The sequence below is a fragment of the Electrophorus electricus genome, chromosome 15, assembly GCF_041902795.1.
Source record: "Electrophorus electricus isolate QZ-2024a chromosome 15, ASM4190279v1, whole genome shotgun sequence".
Classification (NCBI taxonomy): Eukaryota; Metazoa; Chordata; class Actinopteri; order Gymnotiformes; family Gymnotidae; genus Electrophorus; species Electrophorus electricus.
The window spans coordinates 15,867,913-15,888,141 of NC_137511.1; the positions used below are offsets into that span (position 1 = coordinate 15,867,913).

The window sequence follows — 20,229 nt, forward strand, 5'->3', positions numbered from 1 at the left end:
CTATGACCCACGGAGTCCCGTTTACCCTCCACCAGCCAATCAGAAACTTCCAGCCCGTCAATCACCAGTCTCTGCACCAATCATGACACACATCCACTTACACGTTCACCATCACCCATTTACTGATCGTCACTTACAATCTCCTTACTTATATTCCGTACAGTAAAACCTTCAGTGTCACCAAATAGTAAAAAACGTAGATTTGTATTTAAGGAATGCTTCCAGGGTCTACTACAATAATGCTAAAATAACTAAAGATTTTGACCATCGATGCTTTTGTGGTTCCAAAGGGACTTTCATTGTGGTCCCACAAGTTATTTGTCAAAAAATAATTACATTTGGAATCACAAGTGAAATAATTTGGGTGAATTATGACCTTTTGCAAGTTAACTATGGTGCTGTGCTGTACCGTGTAATCTGTTTTGAGAAATGCAACTAGAGATTTGAGAATTTAGGAAAAACTGTAAAATAGTTATATATTTATTTTATATTTTAGTTATATGTGATAACCAGTTATATAGTTATATAGTTATATAGTTATATGTGTTATAATAGTTATATGTGATAACCAGAATGGAGAATGTGTCATGGTTCACTTCTCCTATATGTTTCCTCTTTGGGTCTGTCTGTGATTATGTACTGTGATTCATCATGGATCAGATCCAGTGCTGTGTTTATTGGCTGAAAAGAAAAATGGGGGGGTTGTAAAAAGACATAGACTATGATTCTCAGATCCTGTTCTACAAAATGTATACCACAGTCTAAAGGTTTGTCTTACTATGAAGAGGCAAGCTATTTGTAACTAATGTTATCCATTTGCAATTTACTCACTTGCTAACATTAAACAAATTAGAAAGGGTATTGTTTACAAAAAGGTAATAAACAGATATTAACAAACTATTTTGCAAAGTTGCAAGTGATAATGATTTTTTTTTTTTTTAAAGTTTTTATTACACCTTTCTTCACTGGTCACTTGCTTTAAATATAACAGTGACCAGTAGAGCAATGATATCATTAAATATATATCAATATATAAGAAATTCTGTTCACAATATAGAATGTATGTTACCACAGTTTTAATTATTTCTGTATCCTAAACACAATATTTTAATGAACTCATGATACACAATAAAACCTCCTTGCGACAATAGCCAGGAAGAACGGGACAGTGATGCAGATGATCTTCTATGGTCTATCCTGAGAATGGACAGATACTGCTTACTAAAAAGATTGCTTACAGATGTTCACAGACTGGTTGAGTATTGTAGATGAAATGTCTGTCTGTGGCTATGTCCAGGAGAGCTGTGGAGACAAGGAAATACACTTGTGATAGTGTATATAACTAGTACAAAAAGGCATAAACAGAGAGACAGTTCTTTAACAAGTGGTCTCCCACATGATGGGAAATGCAAGGAGTTTCAAGTTTCAAGTTTGGTTTATTTGTCACATACATAGTCATACACAGTATAACTCGCAGTGAAATGGTTGAGAGTGCTCTGTCCAAACTGAGGAAAAAGAAAACAGGGGTGCATAGAGAAATATATATATTCTATATATGTACAAAAATATATTAACAATGTATGTACAATATATGTATATTATGTTTATATACACAATGTACAGTGTATATGGTTTGTATATATATGTACACAATGTACAGAATGTACAGATCCATTTTGTAAAAGGACATATTTACAGTTTTTATGTTACATGGTGGTAATTGAATATATATATATATATATATATATATATATATATATATATATATATATATATATATATATATATATATATATATATTCCTGTGGGAATAAGCTCCTGTGGGAGCTGTGGGAAGAAGCTCCTCTTCAGTCTCTCTGTCTTGGTCTTCAGGGAGCAAAAGCGCCTCCCTGACCTCAACAGAGAGAAGAGCCTATTGTTGGAATGGGTGGGGTCCTTCACAATCCTCCTGGCCTTGGTCTGGCACCGTTTGTGGTAGATGGTCTGCAGGTCAGGAAGTTCCATGTGAGTGATGTGCTCTGCTGAACGCACTACCCTTTGGAGTGCTTGTCTGTCCTGCTTAGTGCTATTCCCAAACCAGACTGTGATGTTCCCCATGAGGATGCTCTCGATAGTGCAGGTGTAGAAGTTCCGCAGTACCTTGGAGGGCAGTCTGAAGTCTCTTAGGCGTCTGAGGTGGTAAAGATGCTGACGATCCTTCTTTGCCAGGGAGTTGGTATGGCGGGACCAGGACAGGTCCTGCGAGATGTGAATACCAAGGTGCTTGAAACTATCTACTCTCTCCACCGTGGTTCCACGGATGATCATGAGTGCAATGATACAATCACATTATGACAAAGCACAGCTTTAACCGCAGTCTTCTGCTCTGGTTTCACTGTTAAGACTTTCCATTCATTTCAGGGTAAGGTTCCTAAGGCCTTGGGAACGCCTAATGGATTTGCCCTTTGGCTACACTACAAGTAGTCCTGCAGATAATCAATGCAAAAGGCTAAACTTAGAGTGCAATAACTCAAAGAAATCTGGGCTTGCACTAAACAAAGCATACAGTCGAAACAATGAAGCCAAAACTGTATCTAGTTCTAGGCATGCCTGGATAGAGGTGTCTAGTTCATGGTGCTTTACAAATAAAAGCATAAAAGATAACTGATTTCAATAGAAATTGTAAAGTTAATTTAAAAAATGTAATTAAAAAATTTTAAGTTAAAATTCATAAAACTAAATAAACACTAGAAGATAAAGCAGAGAGACAACAATGTAGAACTGTCCCCAGTAGCTAATAACAATGATGTAGGTATATTGTACCTTGAGTAGGTAGGCTTTCAATCATGATTTAAAAATAAGTCTATTGTCAGCACACTTCTGAGTTTCTTTGACAGTTGGTTCCCTCTAGCAGCATGCCACAGCATGCTTTTTATACTAGTATTAAAGCACTTGCATCGTGCCACTGCTAATGCCAAAATCTTGAATGGCTCTGCAGATTTTCACCACCAAAAAAAAAGGTTCTCAGCTAAAAAAATTAGTTCCATTCAAGCCCAATAGTATTGTTGTTCTGGAATCAATGAACCTATGACACAAGTTGCTGAAGGGCAGGGCCCTGGCATCACCATATAATGTTGTAAAGTTGTTTTCCTGTTTTTTCACCTAAAAGCACAAAATTTGCTAAAGTAAAGTGTTATACCTTGTGGTTTATACATTTATACATTTTCTTCAAACTTCTGTTTTCAAATTAGTGAATGTCCACTTCCAGATTCATAGTCATTGCGCTCTCAAACAAGTGGAAATATGGGTCCATTTTTAAAATGTTTGCTAGTTCGCAAGAATCAGCACAAGCTCCAGCATGAACACTGGCACTTTTTTGATGGAAAAGTGTTACTGGGGTCCTGCTTGTAATATAATCAGATAAGTTGGCCTTAAACCAGATAATGACTTTGTAGTTCTTTAACATTTCCAATTTCATTTTGACAAAATAATTGGGAAAGTTATAATAATTTAGTTGTTGTTTGTTTGGGTTGCGCACAGCACTGAAATGGTAATGATCTTTAAAGATTTCAGAGTTAATAGGGCTCAAATGACCTGCTTACCTCAAATTAATGTGAATACAGTAGACTGCATGCTTATACCCCCAACTGAATGTAATATTTTGTGGAGTCCCCCAACGCTTAGTTTTAGACACTTGCACATAGACACTATACAGCTATGCAGGGCACACTCAACATCCTTTCCTTAGAAGCTTATGCTTACAGGTGCATTGTCTTTATGTCTGCCTGCATAAATAACATTAGTTGTTGGCTATCTTAATTTTCTTCAATTAAAGAGTTATTTTTCACAGTGAACTACAAAAACACATCAGTGATTTCTGCAGAATGGCATATTTTCATTTACTTAATCAGATTAAAGCAATGCTCTCTTACCCGATTGACCCAAGAGTTGTATTAAGATTTTTAAAATGCATTCAGAATATAATTCACTGAATCTTTACATGCACCAGAGTGGGGGAACATTTTACTGGCTGTTTGATTTGTAAATCCATTCAATTACTACTCATGGATTTTTAGAAATAATTGTCAGATTCTTTTATTAATTTTGTAAATGCATGGTTCCTCCTGTCATGATTGTTTGATATGTTTCACCTAGATCACTCAGATCATCAAACCTTAGCAATATCTTCTATCAAGTTAGTTCAATAAATCTCCTAGTAGCCCTCACCTAACTAAGTTAGTAGGCACGATATGCAAGAAACTCATTTAGTGGTGCCAGAAATGCTTACTTGTCAGTGGCATGTGGTAGCTTTTTTCTTTAATTAATTCTGCTAGGTGCTGTGGTAGTAGTCATTATCTCATTATCATTATGTAATTATTTAGGAATGTTGTTTGTCTTCACATTTATTGTTCTGTATCATGAGTAGAACAGAAATCATTTAGCCTTTCCCTCATATTCATCAAATTAACATGTTATTTTTCTATAAGTGATTTTTATATGATTTATGAATCAATGGATTCAACATCAGGATGCCAGTCTTTTCTGAGGTCAAACCCTGCGACTTTTATTTTTCATTTTAATTATTGTGTAAATTTAACTGATTTAATAACCCATTCTGTACTGTAGGAATCTTCATCCTACATAGTGCTGATGTGTAATATGCTGCTTTGGGCTACTGAGAACAATTGTACTGCCACCTTCTGGACAGGTTGGTAATTCACCCCTATTGAACTAAATTTCTCACGTGGTTGAGAAATAACTTTGCATAGTTTTGGCAGACTTAAGAAGAGAAACCAAAACACCGATGCATTAACACTCCATTATTTGGCAGTTATGTGTTTTTCAAAACTGTGAAATAATAAGTAAAAATAAGTCTTTTTTTGTGATTAAATTCTTCTTTGCTCTAAGGGTTGAAATGATTATAATCATATCAGTCTGTCCATTTATAATCTATATTGACAAGCGGCATCTTGCTATGTAAGGTTGCACTGTAATTAGAGTTTTTATTTTTATTTTTTTTGCAGTGCCCCCATTATAACACTCATTTTAATGTACTAACCCTAACAACAAAATACTGATTCTCTCCTTAAATGTGTGTTTCCAAAGTGTAGATTGTAATTGCTTCACTGCATGGTTATCTTAAATTACATTTCATGTTTGAGTTTTCTCCAAGGTCTTCGCTAGGCCCAGTCAACTTCATTGGAACCACTGTGTTCCCCCATTGTGTTCTTTTTGTCCTGTTGTTTAACATTTGAAAAAACACAAAAGAAAAAAAAGTGCTTATCTAGCACATCTAGCAAAATCATCATCTTTAAAATGTCAGTTTATGGTTACATCATCTGATGCAAGGCATAGGGAAGTTATGAAATAAAACAAAAATAATATCCAGTGACACTGAAATAGAACTAGACAATACATACAGAAGACTTGGTTGTGGAGATTAACTTTTTGAAGTTTTCTTCAGAAATTTCACACCATGACAAAGTAAAATGGACTTGTATTGTAACTCCTAACTTGTGTCCTAGACCACATGGCCTGGGTGAAACCATGCACCATGCACAGTTTAGAAATTTGTTTCAGTCCTGAAAAGTGCTTATTGAATATACCCATAGCTGTGTCCAGGGCTATATTGGCAGGCACTGCAATATGAGGGGCAATCCCAGCCCTTTCCAGAACAGGACCCTGAGCAGTGTCTGAGCGGGTGATCAGAATGGCCAGGAAAAGATCACTGTAACAAACATGGAAATTATTTGGGGGATGGCAGAATATGACAGATTAAATATAGTTCTACTCTAAATTTACAATCACTGGTATAATTAATTTCAAGAGAAGATTTAATCGTTGTCTAGTCAACTACCCTTATGATGGCTTACCTGAAGTCACTGATCAATGCATTTGTATCCATCGCTTTATTCCACACATGCTCCATTATAGTCTGAGAAACACTAGCAATTTGGTCATAACCCTTATATATATCAAAGGGAAGGTAACTGATGTTGTTCTAAAACATTTCAGTTTGAAATAAATTCTTTGAATATCTTTGCTTAAGTGTTCTGAAAACAGGTGAGTTTGGCTTTCCTTATATGTTACATACAGTAGCACTAGTTCGTATTTTTAAAAAGTAAGAACAAGTGCCAAATTCTCACCATTGGAGAGGTATGTTATGTGTGATTTTCAGGCATTTGTCCACTGACTGTTTAAGAGATCAGATGAGAGTTTTGGTTCCAATTCTCCCTTTGAGGAAATCATGCTGTACTCACCACTGGGCAGTAGGGCCTCTAATGTCTCTGCTACATCTGCACTAATACTCTCCAGAGCATAGTTTTCCACAAACCAGAGAGGCTGCTGCTATGAGAATTACAGGGGTTTCAGCAACTGGAGCATCAATTTCATCTTCTGCATTGACTTTAACATCTGGCGCCACTCTTGTGACTTTCCAGCATTTGACTGGTGGACCTAGTGAAAAGTACAGAGACACTAACTTTCATCTTTCCCTAAGCCTCCAGCTATACTCTTTCAAACTTTTGAGGCTTTTAAGGCAGTAAGAAACATCTTCTGCCACACCAGTAGTGTTTTTGCTTGTCAAAATTATCAATGGCTTTGAGGTTTCATAGCTCTTTCCCAGCAAGCTGGGCAAAGACTCAGTGGAACTGTTTGAGAGTCTATCATACAAAAACTCAATATGGATTAGAGGCTTGGCATCAGTGTAATTGGAGACAGTGTAAGGAATGCTAGACAAGTTCCCCATTGATGGTGAAGCACAAATCCATAATCATAGCAGAGCTGGGGAGAACCTTGTCCCAGACATACTTCAGCAGAACTGGCCAGATCTTCTGAGCCATCTCTTCCCCAATAATGTGCTGAATCTTCAGGTAGGCAATACTGTTTTCTAGGACCTCACGTTTAGAGTGCCAAAGACTATAGAAACTAGCACCAGTGATCTTTACTTTCAGACATACAACTAACCCTCCTGCAGACTTTTACCCTATGACTGCCCTCAAGTGCTTCAGAGTGTCAACAACAGCTTTGGCTGTCCCTGTCTTGTGCTTGCTGATCAAGTCTTTTCTTTTACTCTACCTATCACCAAAAAGAGGTGGCATTGTCCAGTAGTCCTTAGTTGTGTTAGTGGGTCATAGATTGTTTTTAAAGAGAAGTGGGTCTGGGTCTGAGAAATACGAAATAATATAAGTTACACCAGAGAACTCACCACTTGTACAGCACCACAGGTCAAAGATCATTACAGACATATAAATCATTACTGACATGTAGACAACCCTATGATATTGTCATGGAGAAGTCTCCCAGGTTCCTCTGCTGTCTCCTGATCTATAATACAGTCAATCAGCAGGTTCTTGTCTATATCCTCCAGTTTTATGAAATTTCTGAGTCATATCAGCTGTTGTGTGGAGAGTGTCGGTAGAGTAAGTTGAGTTATAGCAACATAGTTAGGCTTATACAACACCATGAGCCAAGGGTCACTGAGTGAGGCTTGCAGTCCAGGACAGTCGGGACAGCTGCAAGTGTTTTCTGATTTAATATTTGCAGGTTATCTCCAGCTAGCTGGATGGCCTTGCGTGTGTCAGTTTGATTGTTTGAGATGCAATGGGTGTCAGTTAAAATTGTTGCAATTTCTGGCACAAGCATAGGTTCAGATGAAACATCTGGGACTGAGATGTTACAAAAGACTGCTAGGGCAAAAGGAGCTGAATACGCAACAGACTTGCAGTACACACTTTTCTACTTTTTATACAGAATTTTGGACTGTCCATTCAGTAAACTAGTTCTGTCCCAGGCTTTGGTTTCACCTCCAGATTTTGAACAACATACACATTATTAAGAGGTTTTTCCTCTGAATCAACCTTTAATTGCATTATCTTTGGCACACCACCAAGACGATAACCTACTGATATTAATGCCTGAGTGTGGAGCAGTAGCACTAGCAGTTCAGCATACTGTAGCCAGATCAAAAAAGACATTATATTAATTGCAAAACTAAGTGTAAACAAAGTTAAAATACCCTTCAAACAAATGAACTAACTACATTTCGAAATCAAATATTTTCCCCCAGAAGCACAGAAGCTTCAAATTATTACTAAACTGAAATTTAGGTAATTGTTAATGAACATTAGTTATGAGAAACTGTATTATCTTGGGAGCACTGGGTAATAATAATATAGGATTACAATTTTATTGCTCAAATATGTTAGCAATGAAATATATATATATATATATATATATATATATATATATATATATATATACACATACATATATACACACACACACACACACACACACATTATACTGGTAAACCGAGTTTATTTGTTTCCTGTTGCATTCTTTTTTGTGCCAGTTTAGAAATACTTTCATGTTTCTTATGTGAAGAACATGTGAAAAATACTACACACTAAATAAAAGGAATACACACTAACATTCATTTGAAAATATGTAGCCAATATACAACCTAACCATAATCTATTATATAAGATATATATTATATTGTCTATTCACATTTTTGTCACCAAGAAACATGGATAAATAATGATAAATAAATCAGCATTGGCTAATGAATACTTAAATTCAACTCGGTGTTATACAGAGATGAGCAGTATTATAATTACATGTAAATATGTATTCAGATAGATTTTGAGCATTTGGTTGTATTTGGTATATGTATTGAACTGAAGTGAAAAAATGTCAAGATACTTTTGGGATCAGTATATTCTTATTTCAAATACTAGAAACTACCTTAGGAACTTTATAAACATACATTGACATGTGGCCTAACTAATGATGGTGGTTCTGTGGTTCTAATGATTCTTTATTCCTTTCTACCACCTTCTAAATACAAACTTAAAAAGTCTGATACTAATCATATAATCAATTATCACAGAATTGTATTATCTATCCACTCATTATGATAAACTCCAGTGTATTTTTCTGTAATTGAATTACAAAATGCATCTTAATCAAATGCATTTTCACATAATTTTCATAGTTTCATAATTTATTTCAATATATCTGTTAAAGATATATTTGTAATATGTATCAATGACACATAGATTTATACAAGCATTCAGGTTACTGTACCATTTTTACACGCTGCCCAATATAACCGTATTGACGTATTGTGAGAAAGGCAGCATGGGTAGTCTCTCATTACCTACATCCGCACTTAGCCACCTTCATCTCCTCATAGAAGTGCCTTACAGTGATGATGCCATTCTCTTGGTACATGACAGTTAAGGGGTCCAGCTTTGTTGGAACACAGCAAGCTTTGTTGGCTTTTTTTGGGTTGCTCAGGTTTACCAGGGTTTGGATGATTGCATGTTTGGAAGGGCTGACATCATCTGTTAGGGGGTAATCACACACCCCTTTACATTCATAGGCTTCATATTCAGGTGGTGCCACAAACCACTTGTCCCATCCAATATCCTTGAAATTCACCCTCAGTGAGGTCCTTTGGCAGAAGTTCTTTGTGTTTCTCTTTTTCCTGGAATGCAGGTCCAGGTCAACCTCATTTTCATAGTCATCCATAGGGCCTGTCCTCAACAAAAATGTCTCCTCTTCATGAGTCATCATTTCTTTTACCTCATTTTTGGCTTTCCTCTTCCAGTTCTCAAGGTCATCCGAAAAGACAATCAGAGCAGGAGAGGTGTCATCCTCCAAATTTAGGCTAATGTCATAACCCCCTCCTTTAAATGACCCACAGCCCCAACTTTCTACTTCAACCTCTAGCTCACCTGCTCCATACCTTGACTGAAGCCAACTTAGGACTGCATCTGTTACCTTGAAGGCTTCCCAAACGTTTCCTGTGTTATTGATGTCCTTTCTGTCCAGGAAGTGTAGTGTCTTTGGGTTCTGTATCTGTTCTACATCATAAATACTAATGGAAGCAAAAGTATTATCACAGGTTGTCTGCCCGCTGTCCCACTGTGTGAAGAGCCGGAGTTGCACCATAGTGACCTCCTCATAGTAAGGGATGGAGATATTGAATAGTAGTCTGTGTTTAGTTTTGTTTATACTAACAACTGACTGGGTCACATCTGCACAGAAAAGAGAAAAAATCTTCAAGTCAGAGTTTAATATAGGAAGTGTAAGAAACTAAGAAACTCAGGTGTGTTAGAGTTAGGTAAACACAAATTGATCTATAAATTGGCTTCCCAGGACTGATAAGGAGTCACTGGCCTATAGAGGTAGCCTTAAGTTCAACCCTAAGTAACTTTTTTCAATTCATAACCATACTAACCTTAAGATGAACTCAAAGTTAACTTGTTTACTCAAAAATACAGTTTACAGTGTGTGCTTAAGATGCTACTAAAATGGCCTTACCCTGTATGATGAAACTTCGAATGACATTGGAGTGTGGGACGGAAGACTTATCCGAAGCATATTTGTTATACAGGTCCATCATAAAAGAAGAAGGCTGAACTTTCCTCTGGTCCTGCGGGACCGCTGACAAGTTCAGCATCTTCAGAAAGTCTTCCTTCATGGTGCCCATAAAGCTCTCCAACCTGGAATTCAAGCTGTCCTGATCCTCTAGGTCAGGCTCCAATGCTGTAGCAACCTCCATCGTTTCCCATTTACTGACTTTACGTATTGATTTCCCCTCACAAGAACGAGCCACACAGAGGCACAGGTGAAGCAGCAAATATTGAAATCCCTGCATTGTGTTAAGGTCTCTTGCAATATATGACTGCTCTGTTTTGGCTTTCTTTTGAAGAATCCTCGAGATTGGGATTTCGAAAATGAGAACACTCAGTTGTGAGTTCACTCCCATACACTGTACAGTAAACAGCACACACTCTTGACAACCAAAATACTAGCTTAACTATTCTTATCTGAACCATTGATGTCAGGCTACAAGCTTTGTTATCATTAGGGGCCTTGCAGTTAATGAAGTTTCTGTAAACAGTTGACTGACTTCGGGGGCTAATGAGTAAGACTCTGGAAATGCAAGGGCATGCAAGAAGGTTCATCTCTCTCCAGGGTCAGATTTTTAGGTTGTTAGCTGTGGTCTGCAGGATTTGAATCTTTGCATGTTTGCCTTGGTGATCCTTCTATTTTAGGACACATTCATATTTAAAGTAAAAGAAAAATATCACTGAGGCTCAAGTAGCAAATACATAGAGTATCAAATAGATTGTTTTTTAAAATAATGTGAATATTGAGATCTTTTTCCATGCTTTGGTTGGTTTCACTGTTAGGGATAAAAGCTGGGTTAGTGGGTTTAAGGACGATGGCCCATGCACTGTCACACTGCTTTATGGTTTGTCTCTCAAGCAACTCATTAGGGTTTGACTAGGAGCAATCTATGAAAGGAATGCTCTAGTGAATTTAAGGAAAGTCCATACATGTAGCAGAAACTGTACTAAGAAACCATGAGCTAGTCACAGCAATACACTATACACAATGTTGCTTCAGAACACAGGAGACTCCAAACTAGACCACATTAAATAAATGTATTATTATTATTTGCTTATAATGTTACAGTATGTATGGGTTGAGGAAATTACTCTTTATTTTTATTTCTGTTAACATAGAATTATAATTGGAAAATAAACAAAAATCTATGGATTTTATGACATATACTTTACCTTCAGTCTGATGTACTGCTATTTTTGTGCCTTCAGCATCTTTTAAAAGGCAAAGCAAGCATAATACTGAGTGTGGTACACACAAACCTGAATGTAAAGGTGAACGTATTCTGCCTGACGGTTGACTGGCTATAACAATTTCATAGAAAATACACTAGGTGGCAGCAAAGATTTATGAGCCTTGTGCATTGGACTCCAATCTGAATGTGTATCGTTAGACAGCAAATCTAACCAAGTTCTCAGATCTTTTAATTACTCAATTGTAATGTTTCCTTAACTAGCTATTATATTTTACCAAATAAAACTTGTAAAATATTAGGTTATTTACATATATTCATTTGAATATTGCTTTTCATTCATCATATATAAATATTAGAAAAAGAGATTAAGATGCTAAATTATGTTTGATTTACAACCTTCAACAGTTACTTCCTAACTGTCAGCGCCTAATCAGAAATTTTAATTTTAAATTCTCTTACTAAAATGTATAGCATATTATAGTGCTGTTTGTTAATAAAGTCAGAGCTAGTCTTGGGGACTAAGCTTGGGGACTTTTTTTCAGCTATTTTTCAGCTATTTCAAATTGGAGTTTCAAGGAATACTCAATGGTTTAGCATGCTACACAACTTTAAAAAATACAATAAAAATACAGAGTGTGTTCTCATATCTGCAAAGTTTTGTTATAGCAGTTTTGAGGTTTTGAGGTCTATAAATCCATGATTGAATTATGTATTTGAAATTGGTATATATGACTATCTTGTCTTCCCAAGAACTTAGACAGTTCCTGCCTTAGGCCTGTTTGTCTATCCTCACTTGAACAAAGTCTATTTGTGCCACTCCTAGCTGCCTTATCGACAAGCACAGGTTTCCACAGCCATGCTGGGGTAGACTTTCAGCACCATGTTCCTGTCGGTGTCCAGGAATAGCACAGCCAATGGACTCATCTTTTCAGGAACACAGCAAGGCTCAGGGACTCCAGGAACAATCCCCACTGCCCTCACAATGCTTTGTATGGTAGCATGATTGGATGGCTGAACAACCTGAAGAGGTCATAGAAAGAGGTTAAAGTGAAGGGATTATTCACAGAGGAAACTAACTGACATAAACCTTGAGCAGGAAAAATGAGAAAAAAAGGATAAGCACTGTTTTAAATGTACTATAGGATGGTAACAGTGACAGCTGTTATATACATTTCTACCCTGCAATTCCCACCAAATTTTCCACTTTTGTTAAACAAAATGGCCTGTTTTTCTGGACAAAGGTTAAATTTAGTTGCACCGAGATCTACATTCAGAAACCCAGGCCACCAATTTGACCGGAAATCATTATTCAGTTCTGCCTGCATGCTTAGTTTGTGGTCTAACCTTGGACATGGGAAATCCACATGTTCCTGCACAGTAGTAGGCATCAAATGCTTTTGGGGCCAGTATCCACTCACTCCAGCCTATGTCAGCAAAGTCCACCCTCAGGTAACGTCTCGCACACGCTCGAGGCTCACTCCACTGCTTACGGCGAGCCTTCTTCATGGTCCTCTCGTCAAAGCTCAATTCTTGAGACCTGCTCCCTCTTGTCTCCTGACCCTGCCTCTCACCCTGACTCTTGGACGAGGGCTTGGGCTTTAGTGCGAAATAAGTATTGTACCACAGTTCTTTTTTTTTCAGATCACTATGCTGGACATCAAGGAGTAAATTATTCTGTAAGTGGTCTGTGTTTCTTCTGATCCTGGAGCTTGGGGTGGCATTAGGTGGTCTGGTTCCCCTCTCCTCTCCCACAGGAAAAGGACTATACCTCTGTAAGCCCATGGCAATGCTGTTGGGCTCAGTTATAGCTAGGTCATTGGCATATATGAGAATGTAGGGCAAACCTTGGAGAAAGAAGCGCTCGGGCCACCACTGGTGCCTCTCGCTGAAGTGAAGCTCTGCAGAAATCAAGAGCTCGTTTCGAGTGCGAGCCTGCTGAACAACTGAGGACACATCCGTCACCTGCCAAGGCCCTTTTCTGTTTGGGAACAATGTGATGTTGCCAAGATAAGAGGGGGAATCTGTGTATTGTGATGTTCCTTGAAGAACCAGCTGTAGGTGCTGGAAGTGACATGAGGACCCCCGGGCACGTCGACAGCTCCAAGGCCGCTGACGGCCATGTTGGTCAGGGAAGTGAAGGCTCGCCGATAAGATCACCTCTGACTCGGGGATGGAAGTTAAGTTGAAATAAAACAGGACCTTGTTCTTAAAGAACACTGCAAGGAAATATTAAGAAGTATAAAAAGATGGTATGAAGTAAACTCATCAGTTTAATTTACGCTACAGGTTTCAGTTCAAAGGTATGTGTGAATGAACGTTAATTGGCCAGTAATGCCTTCAGGCAATAGACACCTGAATAACGTCTCAATTTTACACTCTACCACACTTTAAAAGTGTACGTGTTTGTGTAGTAAACGGATAAATGGTTGCTTTTGTGTTGCTTAATGACTATATGATATTGTTTATACTTTTTTTTTAAAAATCGGTCTAATATCATATGAACTTCGTGAAGAAACGTTGCAGTTCAAATTCAGTTAGTAGTAAAACCAGAATAAACATGTCTTGCGTCAATTTCAAAATGTATAACAAACGAATTCTGCAGATTCTGTATGTGCATTATATATATATATTTTTTTCACAATTCTACATCGCACCCCACATTATAGTCAACTCTAGCATATTAATTTTAAATCAGATTTATAGGGTAAATATTAAATTAGTTAAACATATGAGTTTTCAGGAAAAACATTTTTTTGTTTGTTTGTTTGTTTTTGTTACCCAGCAACTATTCACAAATTCTGGCAAAATGATAAAACAATTTTAAAGTTGAAGATATATGTTAATAAATATTTTACCAGAGACAGCTTTGAAGCTCCTGACGGTATTTTCGTCCACGTGACGGTATTTCTCTTTGCTGAATTTTTCATACATTTTAAACATATTCATTGACACCATGTTCTGTACAGTGCTGTCTGAGTTTCGGTGAGGAGCTGTCCCTGTGATATCTCCATCGTATTTAAATGAGTCCACCACTTTAATTTCATCGATGTCCATAACTAGAATAATTTGTATCGCATAAATGAAAAAAAGCGCCATATTTACTATACGGAAGTTACAGTTCCATCAGAGGTTTCCAGTGAAACAGAAGAAAAGGATGAAAAAGATAGAAAGAGTACCAAGGTAACCGAATTCTTTGCGTCTTATTGCTGTCCTGTTTCGCGCGTAATGCTCGCAGAGACTCAACAGCCTATACACTTGTTTCTTCAAACTACTGCAGACCAAGACGTAAAAAATCTAAAGCAATGACAGATGGTGACGTTCCCGGCGGCCAGCCAACAAGAGGCTAGACCGTATTTCTTCCCAGTTCAGTTATGATCCACTCTAATATCACTTCAGTAATGATTACTGCAGTAGTTGGCTATAAATTATGAAAATAATGAATTGGCCATCATTACCCAATTTATCACTTACATAACTCCTGTTTATTTTCATTATTTTATTGGTGAGAGAATATCTGGTATTTTTCACAACGATATGGTTAGGATGAAGAAAGGTAGACTCTTCACGTCAGAGCGGTATCAGCGAGAAATGCTGGCTGCACCGAAAAAGAAACAATATGCAGTTCAGACATCAAAGAACCTACCGCTTGTTTTCAGTCCGTGCGCCACATGTCCTAATTCTGTGTTTAGGTTGTCTCCCATCGAACCCTACGCCTTGGCAAATGTGCAAAGCTCTAATTAACATTGTCTTTTGAGTTAGTAAGCATAAACACAGACAGAGAAAATCAAGCGAGTTAGATGTTAATAAAGGTTAGTAAATAATGTACTCCAAAATCTGAGGTACAATTCATAATCGTTTCCCCCTTCTTGAAGTCTTGCTTTTACATGTAGATAGTCAATGTCTTGCTGTGTTGACTGCTGAATGAGCCAGGCAAACTTTACACTAGCATAAAGGGCAAACAGGACTCATGATGTGTCCACCCTTAACTAATTATGATGAGACAGTTAGTTCCAGAGTCTGCCCTGCCAGGTTAAGCTTGAAGCTTCCACCAACTGATCTATTTTCCTTCGTTCTCCCAGTGTGAACTTTCCTGTCACTTATATAATGTTATTCCATTCTTTTATTTATTTATTTATTTATTTATTTATTTATTTACTTATTTATTTATTTATTATTATTTTTTTTTAATTTTGCTATGTCCAGTGCTATTATATTGTGATTGAGGCAGACACTCAAAGCGAAGAGATGTGTCTGTCTCAATCAACAAAATCTTTTTGCCTGTAAGAAGATTGCCTGTTGATGTCAGTTTTAAAGTTGTAAAAGTAAAGATTTAAAATAATTTTAAAATTATTCTCAAAATAATTTAATTCAACATGTAATTTATAGCGCCATTTACAACAGATGTCACATAGCAGCTTTACAGAAAGTAGCTTTACAGAGAGTCCAGCTCCAGGCCCCTATGAGCAAACCAAAGGCAACAGTGTTGAGGAAAAACTCCAAAGTAATATGTACCATAAGACTCTAGGGTTCTATGATTCCTATTACTTCTCTTGCATCCAGAGACAGGTGCCACAGACAACACCAAATGTGACATCCAGGAATACATGGTCACATCTTTGTTCCATATGCTCAGTCAAGGCAACTACATAAATACAGCTTGTTAAAACCAAATTTTAGGTATCTATTCCAATACTAATTATTACAGAATTATTATTATAATTGAATGGAAGGGTGACAAACCAGATTCTGATTTTAGATATGTCTTTTGAGTAATAAATCTCTGCCTTTTCTGTTTTGTCTGAAAACGACAAACACATCATATACCTTCAGATCAGAGTCTTGTGTTCCAAACCAAGACCATTTTGCTCCTTTCATCCCTTGTGACAGTTTTGTATCAGTCATTTTTAGTGTGCAGTCGAGGACTTTGACCTTTTCCTCCTTGTCCAGTTATTTTTGCCTGGGGTGTTCATCTCAACCAAAGACAGTGTCGACCATGTTGCTTTTGGCCCATCACCAACCTCCGTCTTGACTGGTTTTCTTAGTGCTGGCTCTGATTAAATGACTATTTTGACTGATTTGGTCATGGATATCCAAGGACTATGAAAACCACTGTGTTGCCAATGCCAAAATGTCCACACACAGCTCACACAACGTTTGTCAGTGTTTGGCTCTCACCTCACACTCTCCAAGCGGTTCACGTCAGGGCCTGGCTGGGAGATGGTCTCTTCTGACAGTTCTCATCTGCCAGAAATATCCGGCTGTCTGTCGCATTTGAATACGGCAGCCAGCCATGCCAACAGAGTCGTGAACAGACCAGAAAAGAAGCTGAAAATATGGGCCAGAATAATTTTTGTCACTATGATGGCAATAACAAAAGTCATAGTGCCATTTCAGGTAGTGACTCTTTTTTTTTTTTTTTTTTTTTTTTTTTTTTTTTTTTTTAAAGGAACTGCAGTCAGTTTAGGTCTTGAGAGTCAACACATTTTGAGCATTTTTCTCGCTAAGTTTGCTAGCCTGCCTTCAGTCGGTAGGGCCCTGACCCAGCTCTGTATGCTATCAGCACTGGGGACGAAAAGTGGTTCATTCATCATCAGGATTTAGACGTTTGGGCTCCATAACAAAGGTAATGAGGTGCACTCAGCAGTCAGAGTCTCATGGCACACCATGGACAAGATGCATGTACAGAAACCCAACATAATTACCAACCACTTTCAAACCGTCTTTAAAATTCCCACTTTCCCAAATTGCATTTCCAAACACTTTTTTTCCACTGCAGGAAAAGTAACAATTATTCTTTCATACTCAGAGTTTTGCACATTACTGACAAACATGAACTACAAATATCTTGAGGTAAATATTGAATGTGTTCAAGAAGGCTTTCCATTGACATGCTTGTGATTTATGTGTTGCAGATGTCAAAAGATTTAAATTGGTGCAGTTCTGGATGTCTCCAGTCCTTCAAAAGAAGCAGCTGAGGAGAAAGCCAATGTAGGAAATTTCAGAATAGGAATGTTAGTAGCTTTTCACATATCTCCCAGTCCAACTTGTGCTGACCAAACTAGCCAACCAAGAAACTGCATCTCATCATGGAGAACTAACTAATGAATGTTTCTTGAAACAGCAAATCTGATCATCATATTCTCATTGTTTTAACTTGTTTTTTGAGAACTAATGTTATGTTAAGTTTGGAATTTGATGAGATTTACCTTAAATCAAACATCTCTGATCTGATTTAAACAGTAGTATCCAGACAGATGCATTATTAACATTAAAGTAGTGTGCTCTACAGACATGGTGTGTTTAGTTATGAAACAGCTGCATCTTGAAGGCCATCTGGTTCTGCTTCTTGTAGGCCAGAGAGGCAAAGCTGAGGCCACTCATATGTTTATCCATGCACTGACTAGAGGGGAGCACAATTGTTCATAGGCTGCTGTACTCCATCCTCACAGTTATCAATCACTTCAAGGGCTCCTGAACAGGAGAGCCATTTTCCCATCATCGTTCCTTCAGCTAGCCCATTACCCTCCACATAATGCACCAAATGTCCTGACAACTGGCACCACTCTCTCCCCCTTGCTGGAGCTTTTCATTGCTCTGAACGTAAATCAACCCTCACAGGGCCGAAGCGAGAATTGATTTTACCTTTATCCATATCGCTATCCCTTCAATGTTGGCAGAATACTGTGATACGCAGTATTGGGAAACTTCACAGGTGATGCGCAAAAATTAACATTTCGTATTTTTCTTGAATAAATCTTACTTGTCACCTGGAAGACAAACTCTCAGCTATTATAAATTGTCAAAATAATTGATTGTCAAATTCCTCATTTTACATCTCAGAACAAACTTGACTTAAACTCTGTGAATAAGGGCATTTCAGGAATTAAATCTGAAGAGATACACAGATAACTGGTGTGAATGATTCAATCGTTCACACCTATTAATAGAGCTGAAATGATTATACATTTAGTTTTTTTTCTAAATTGTAACTTCAAATTCAGTATGGATGTGATAAAACTAGATCTGGGGTGTTAAACAATAAGCACTTAATTACCCATTTAAACAAATTACATCTCACTTATACTTCCACCAGTATAGTAGCTGGGATGGAAATCAGTAGAGATTTCTGTGCCTGTGTAAAATGTTGTGATTAAGGGATCCTACTAACTTTCTTTCAGCTTTTCTGGAAATAGTACAGCAACAAGTCAAATTTAAATTGTCATGCACCAATGTTCAGTCTAAAGCTTATTATATAAACTATGCTATATTTTTAGTTTTGCCAGTCCATTTAGTTTCTGAATTTAAATCCATAGTACATTAAAGTAATGCAATTATTTCAACTTTCATTTAACAACACTTGATTTAACAACCTTGATTAATTTGTTGTGATTGTACTAGTGATTAGAAGGTACCTCCCACAAGAATCAAGAGTCTGTTTCACTGCATCTCTTTCTGATTTTGCCTCAGAGAGCTGTGGCCAGTCAGACCTGCAGAGGCAGGGCATTTTTTTTTATCTCTTGGCAACTGTCATTCATCATTATTTTCCTTCTACAAAACTGATATCTGATTCTGTATGCCTCATTACCTCATACACCAGTCCCACAATTGCCATCAATTCAGTTTTTATTTATCAGTATATGTATAATATATGTGCAGCAAAAGACATATGGATTTGTCATTTCTGGCAAATGTTTCTGCATATTGCATACTTTGATTAAAAAAAACTTTTCCTAGACTCTAGATTTTATGGTTTTGGAACTTTTATGGTTTTTAAACTGAAACTAAATTTAAATTGAAGAAGTGCAAAAAATATTTTTTGTTGTGTGGTGACACATCCGTAGCTTTTACTCTGTGCATTTGTGTGCATACAGCTTTATAAGGCATATAGCCTTTTATCCCATTACCTTAAGCTGATTTCTGGCTTCACTTGAATTATTATTGCCAGGAATCACTGTGTCATCTGTGAACGAATCCTTAACATAAAATCTGTGGAAAATGAGTGTATGGACTCACTCATGCATTTGTCATTAGACTGAAATGTCTGACTGCCTTTATAAGCCCGTGTCCTTCAAATTTAACACAAGACACAAGGCTGCAGCTAAGTGACTCTTAAGAGCTGCTGTCTCAGCTAAAAGGTGACTGTGTTAGTCAAAGGATACATTTGTACAAACTATGTTTCAATTCATATGATTATCCAGTTGTCCATTGCAGTATTAACATGTTTTGCCAAAACCAAGGGGCCTCAATTTAAAATTTACAGGGTAGCCTGTTTTTATTAGTTTTGCCAGGATTCATTTTTTAAAAATTGCATCTTTCATCAATCCCTAAGATCAACCCTGTAGTATTTACCAAGGTAGTGAAATATGATATAGTGCAGAATAATGAGGGTATGTTCCTGTGTGACACTGTAATCACATTACTGCTGTTACACAGCAGGGATTTAAATGCTACAGAAAATGTAAGGAATATAAAGGGAAAAATATATGGGGGAAAGAACTAGTGTAAATGTGTATTATTTGAGAAGGCAATGATGTCTTTAATCCCTTGTCTCCATCAACCATATTTTGGTTATTGTCAAATGTTAATAATGAACAATAATGTTTGTAATTGGGAGACTTTGTAAATTATTTTTA

General features: G+C 37.1%; 3 protein-coding genes across 3 annotated transcripts; all 3 read right to left on the reverse strand.

Annotated features, from left to right (window-relative positions):
• Positions 1-5,159: 5,159 nt before the first annotated feature.
• On the reverse strand, positions 5,160-7,623 carry rbp3 (retinol binding protein 3). The gene is given in 10 exon segments (XM_081698014.1): positions 5,160-5,216; positions 5,494-5,707; positions 5,853-6,007; positions 6,074-6,174; positions 6,177-6,309; positions 6,311-6,718; positions 6,720-6,897; positions 6,964-7,244; positions 7,247-7,477; positions 7,480-7,623. Coding segments are annotated over 10 exon segments (1,902 nt in total).
• Positions 7,624-8,291: 668 nt separating this feature from the next.
• gdf2 (growth differentiation factor 2) lies at positions 8,292-11,317 on the reverse strand. The gene is made up of 2 exons (XM_027005026.3): positions 10,312-11,317; positions 8,292-10,025 (listed from the first exon to the last, which is right to left on the reverse strand). Exons 1-2 carry the CDS (start codon positions 10,757-10,759, stop codon positions 9,139-9,141), a joined length of 1,335 nt encoding a protein of 444 aa, XP_026860827.2. The 5' UTR covers positions 10,760-11,317; the 3' UTR covers positions 8,292-9,138.
• Positions 11,318-11,482: 165 nt separating this feature from the next.
• gdf10b (growth differentiation factor 10b) lies at positions 11,483-14,869 on the reverse strand. Its single transcript, XM_027005027.3, has 3 exons — positions 14,452-14,869; positions 12,941-13,812; positions 11,483-12,616 (listed from the first exon to the last, which is right to left on the reverse strand). Exons 1-3 carry the CDS (start codon positions 14,690-14,692, stop codon positions 12,425-12,427), a joined length of 1,305 nt encoding a protein of 434 aa, XP_026860828.2. The 5' UTR covers positions 14,693-14,869; the 3' UTR covers positions 11,483-12,424.
• Positions 14,870-20,229: the final 5,360 nt, after the last annotated feature.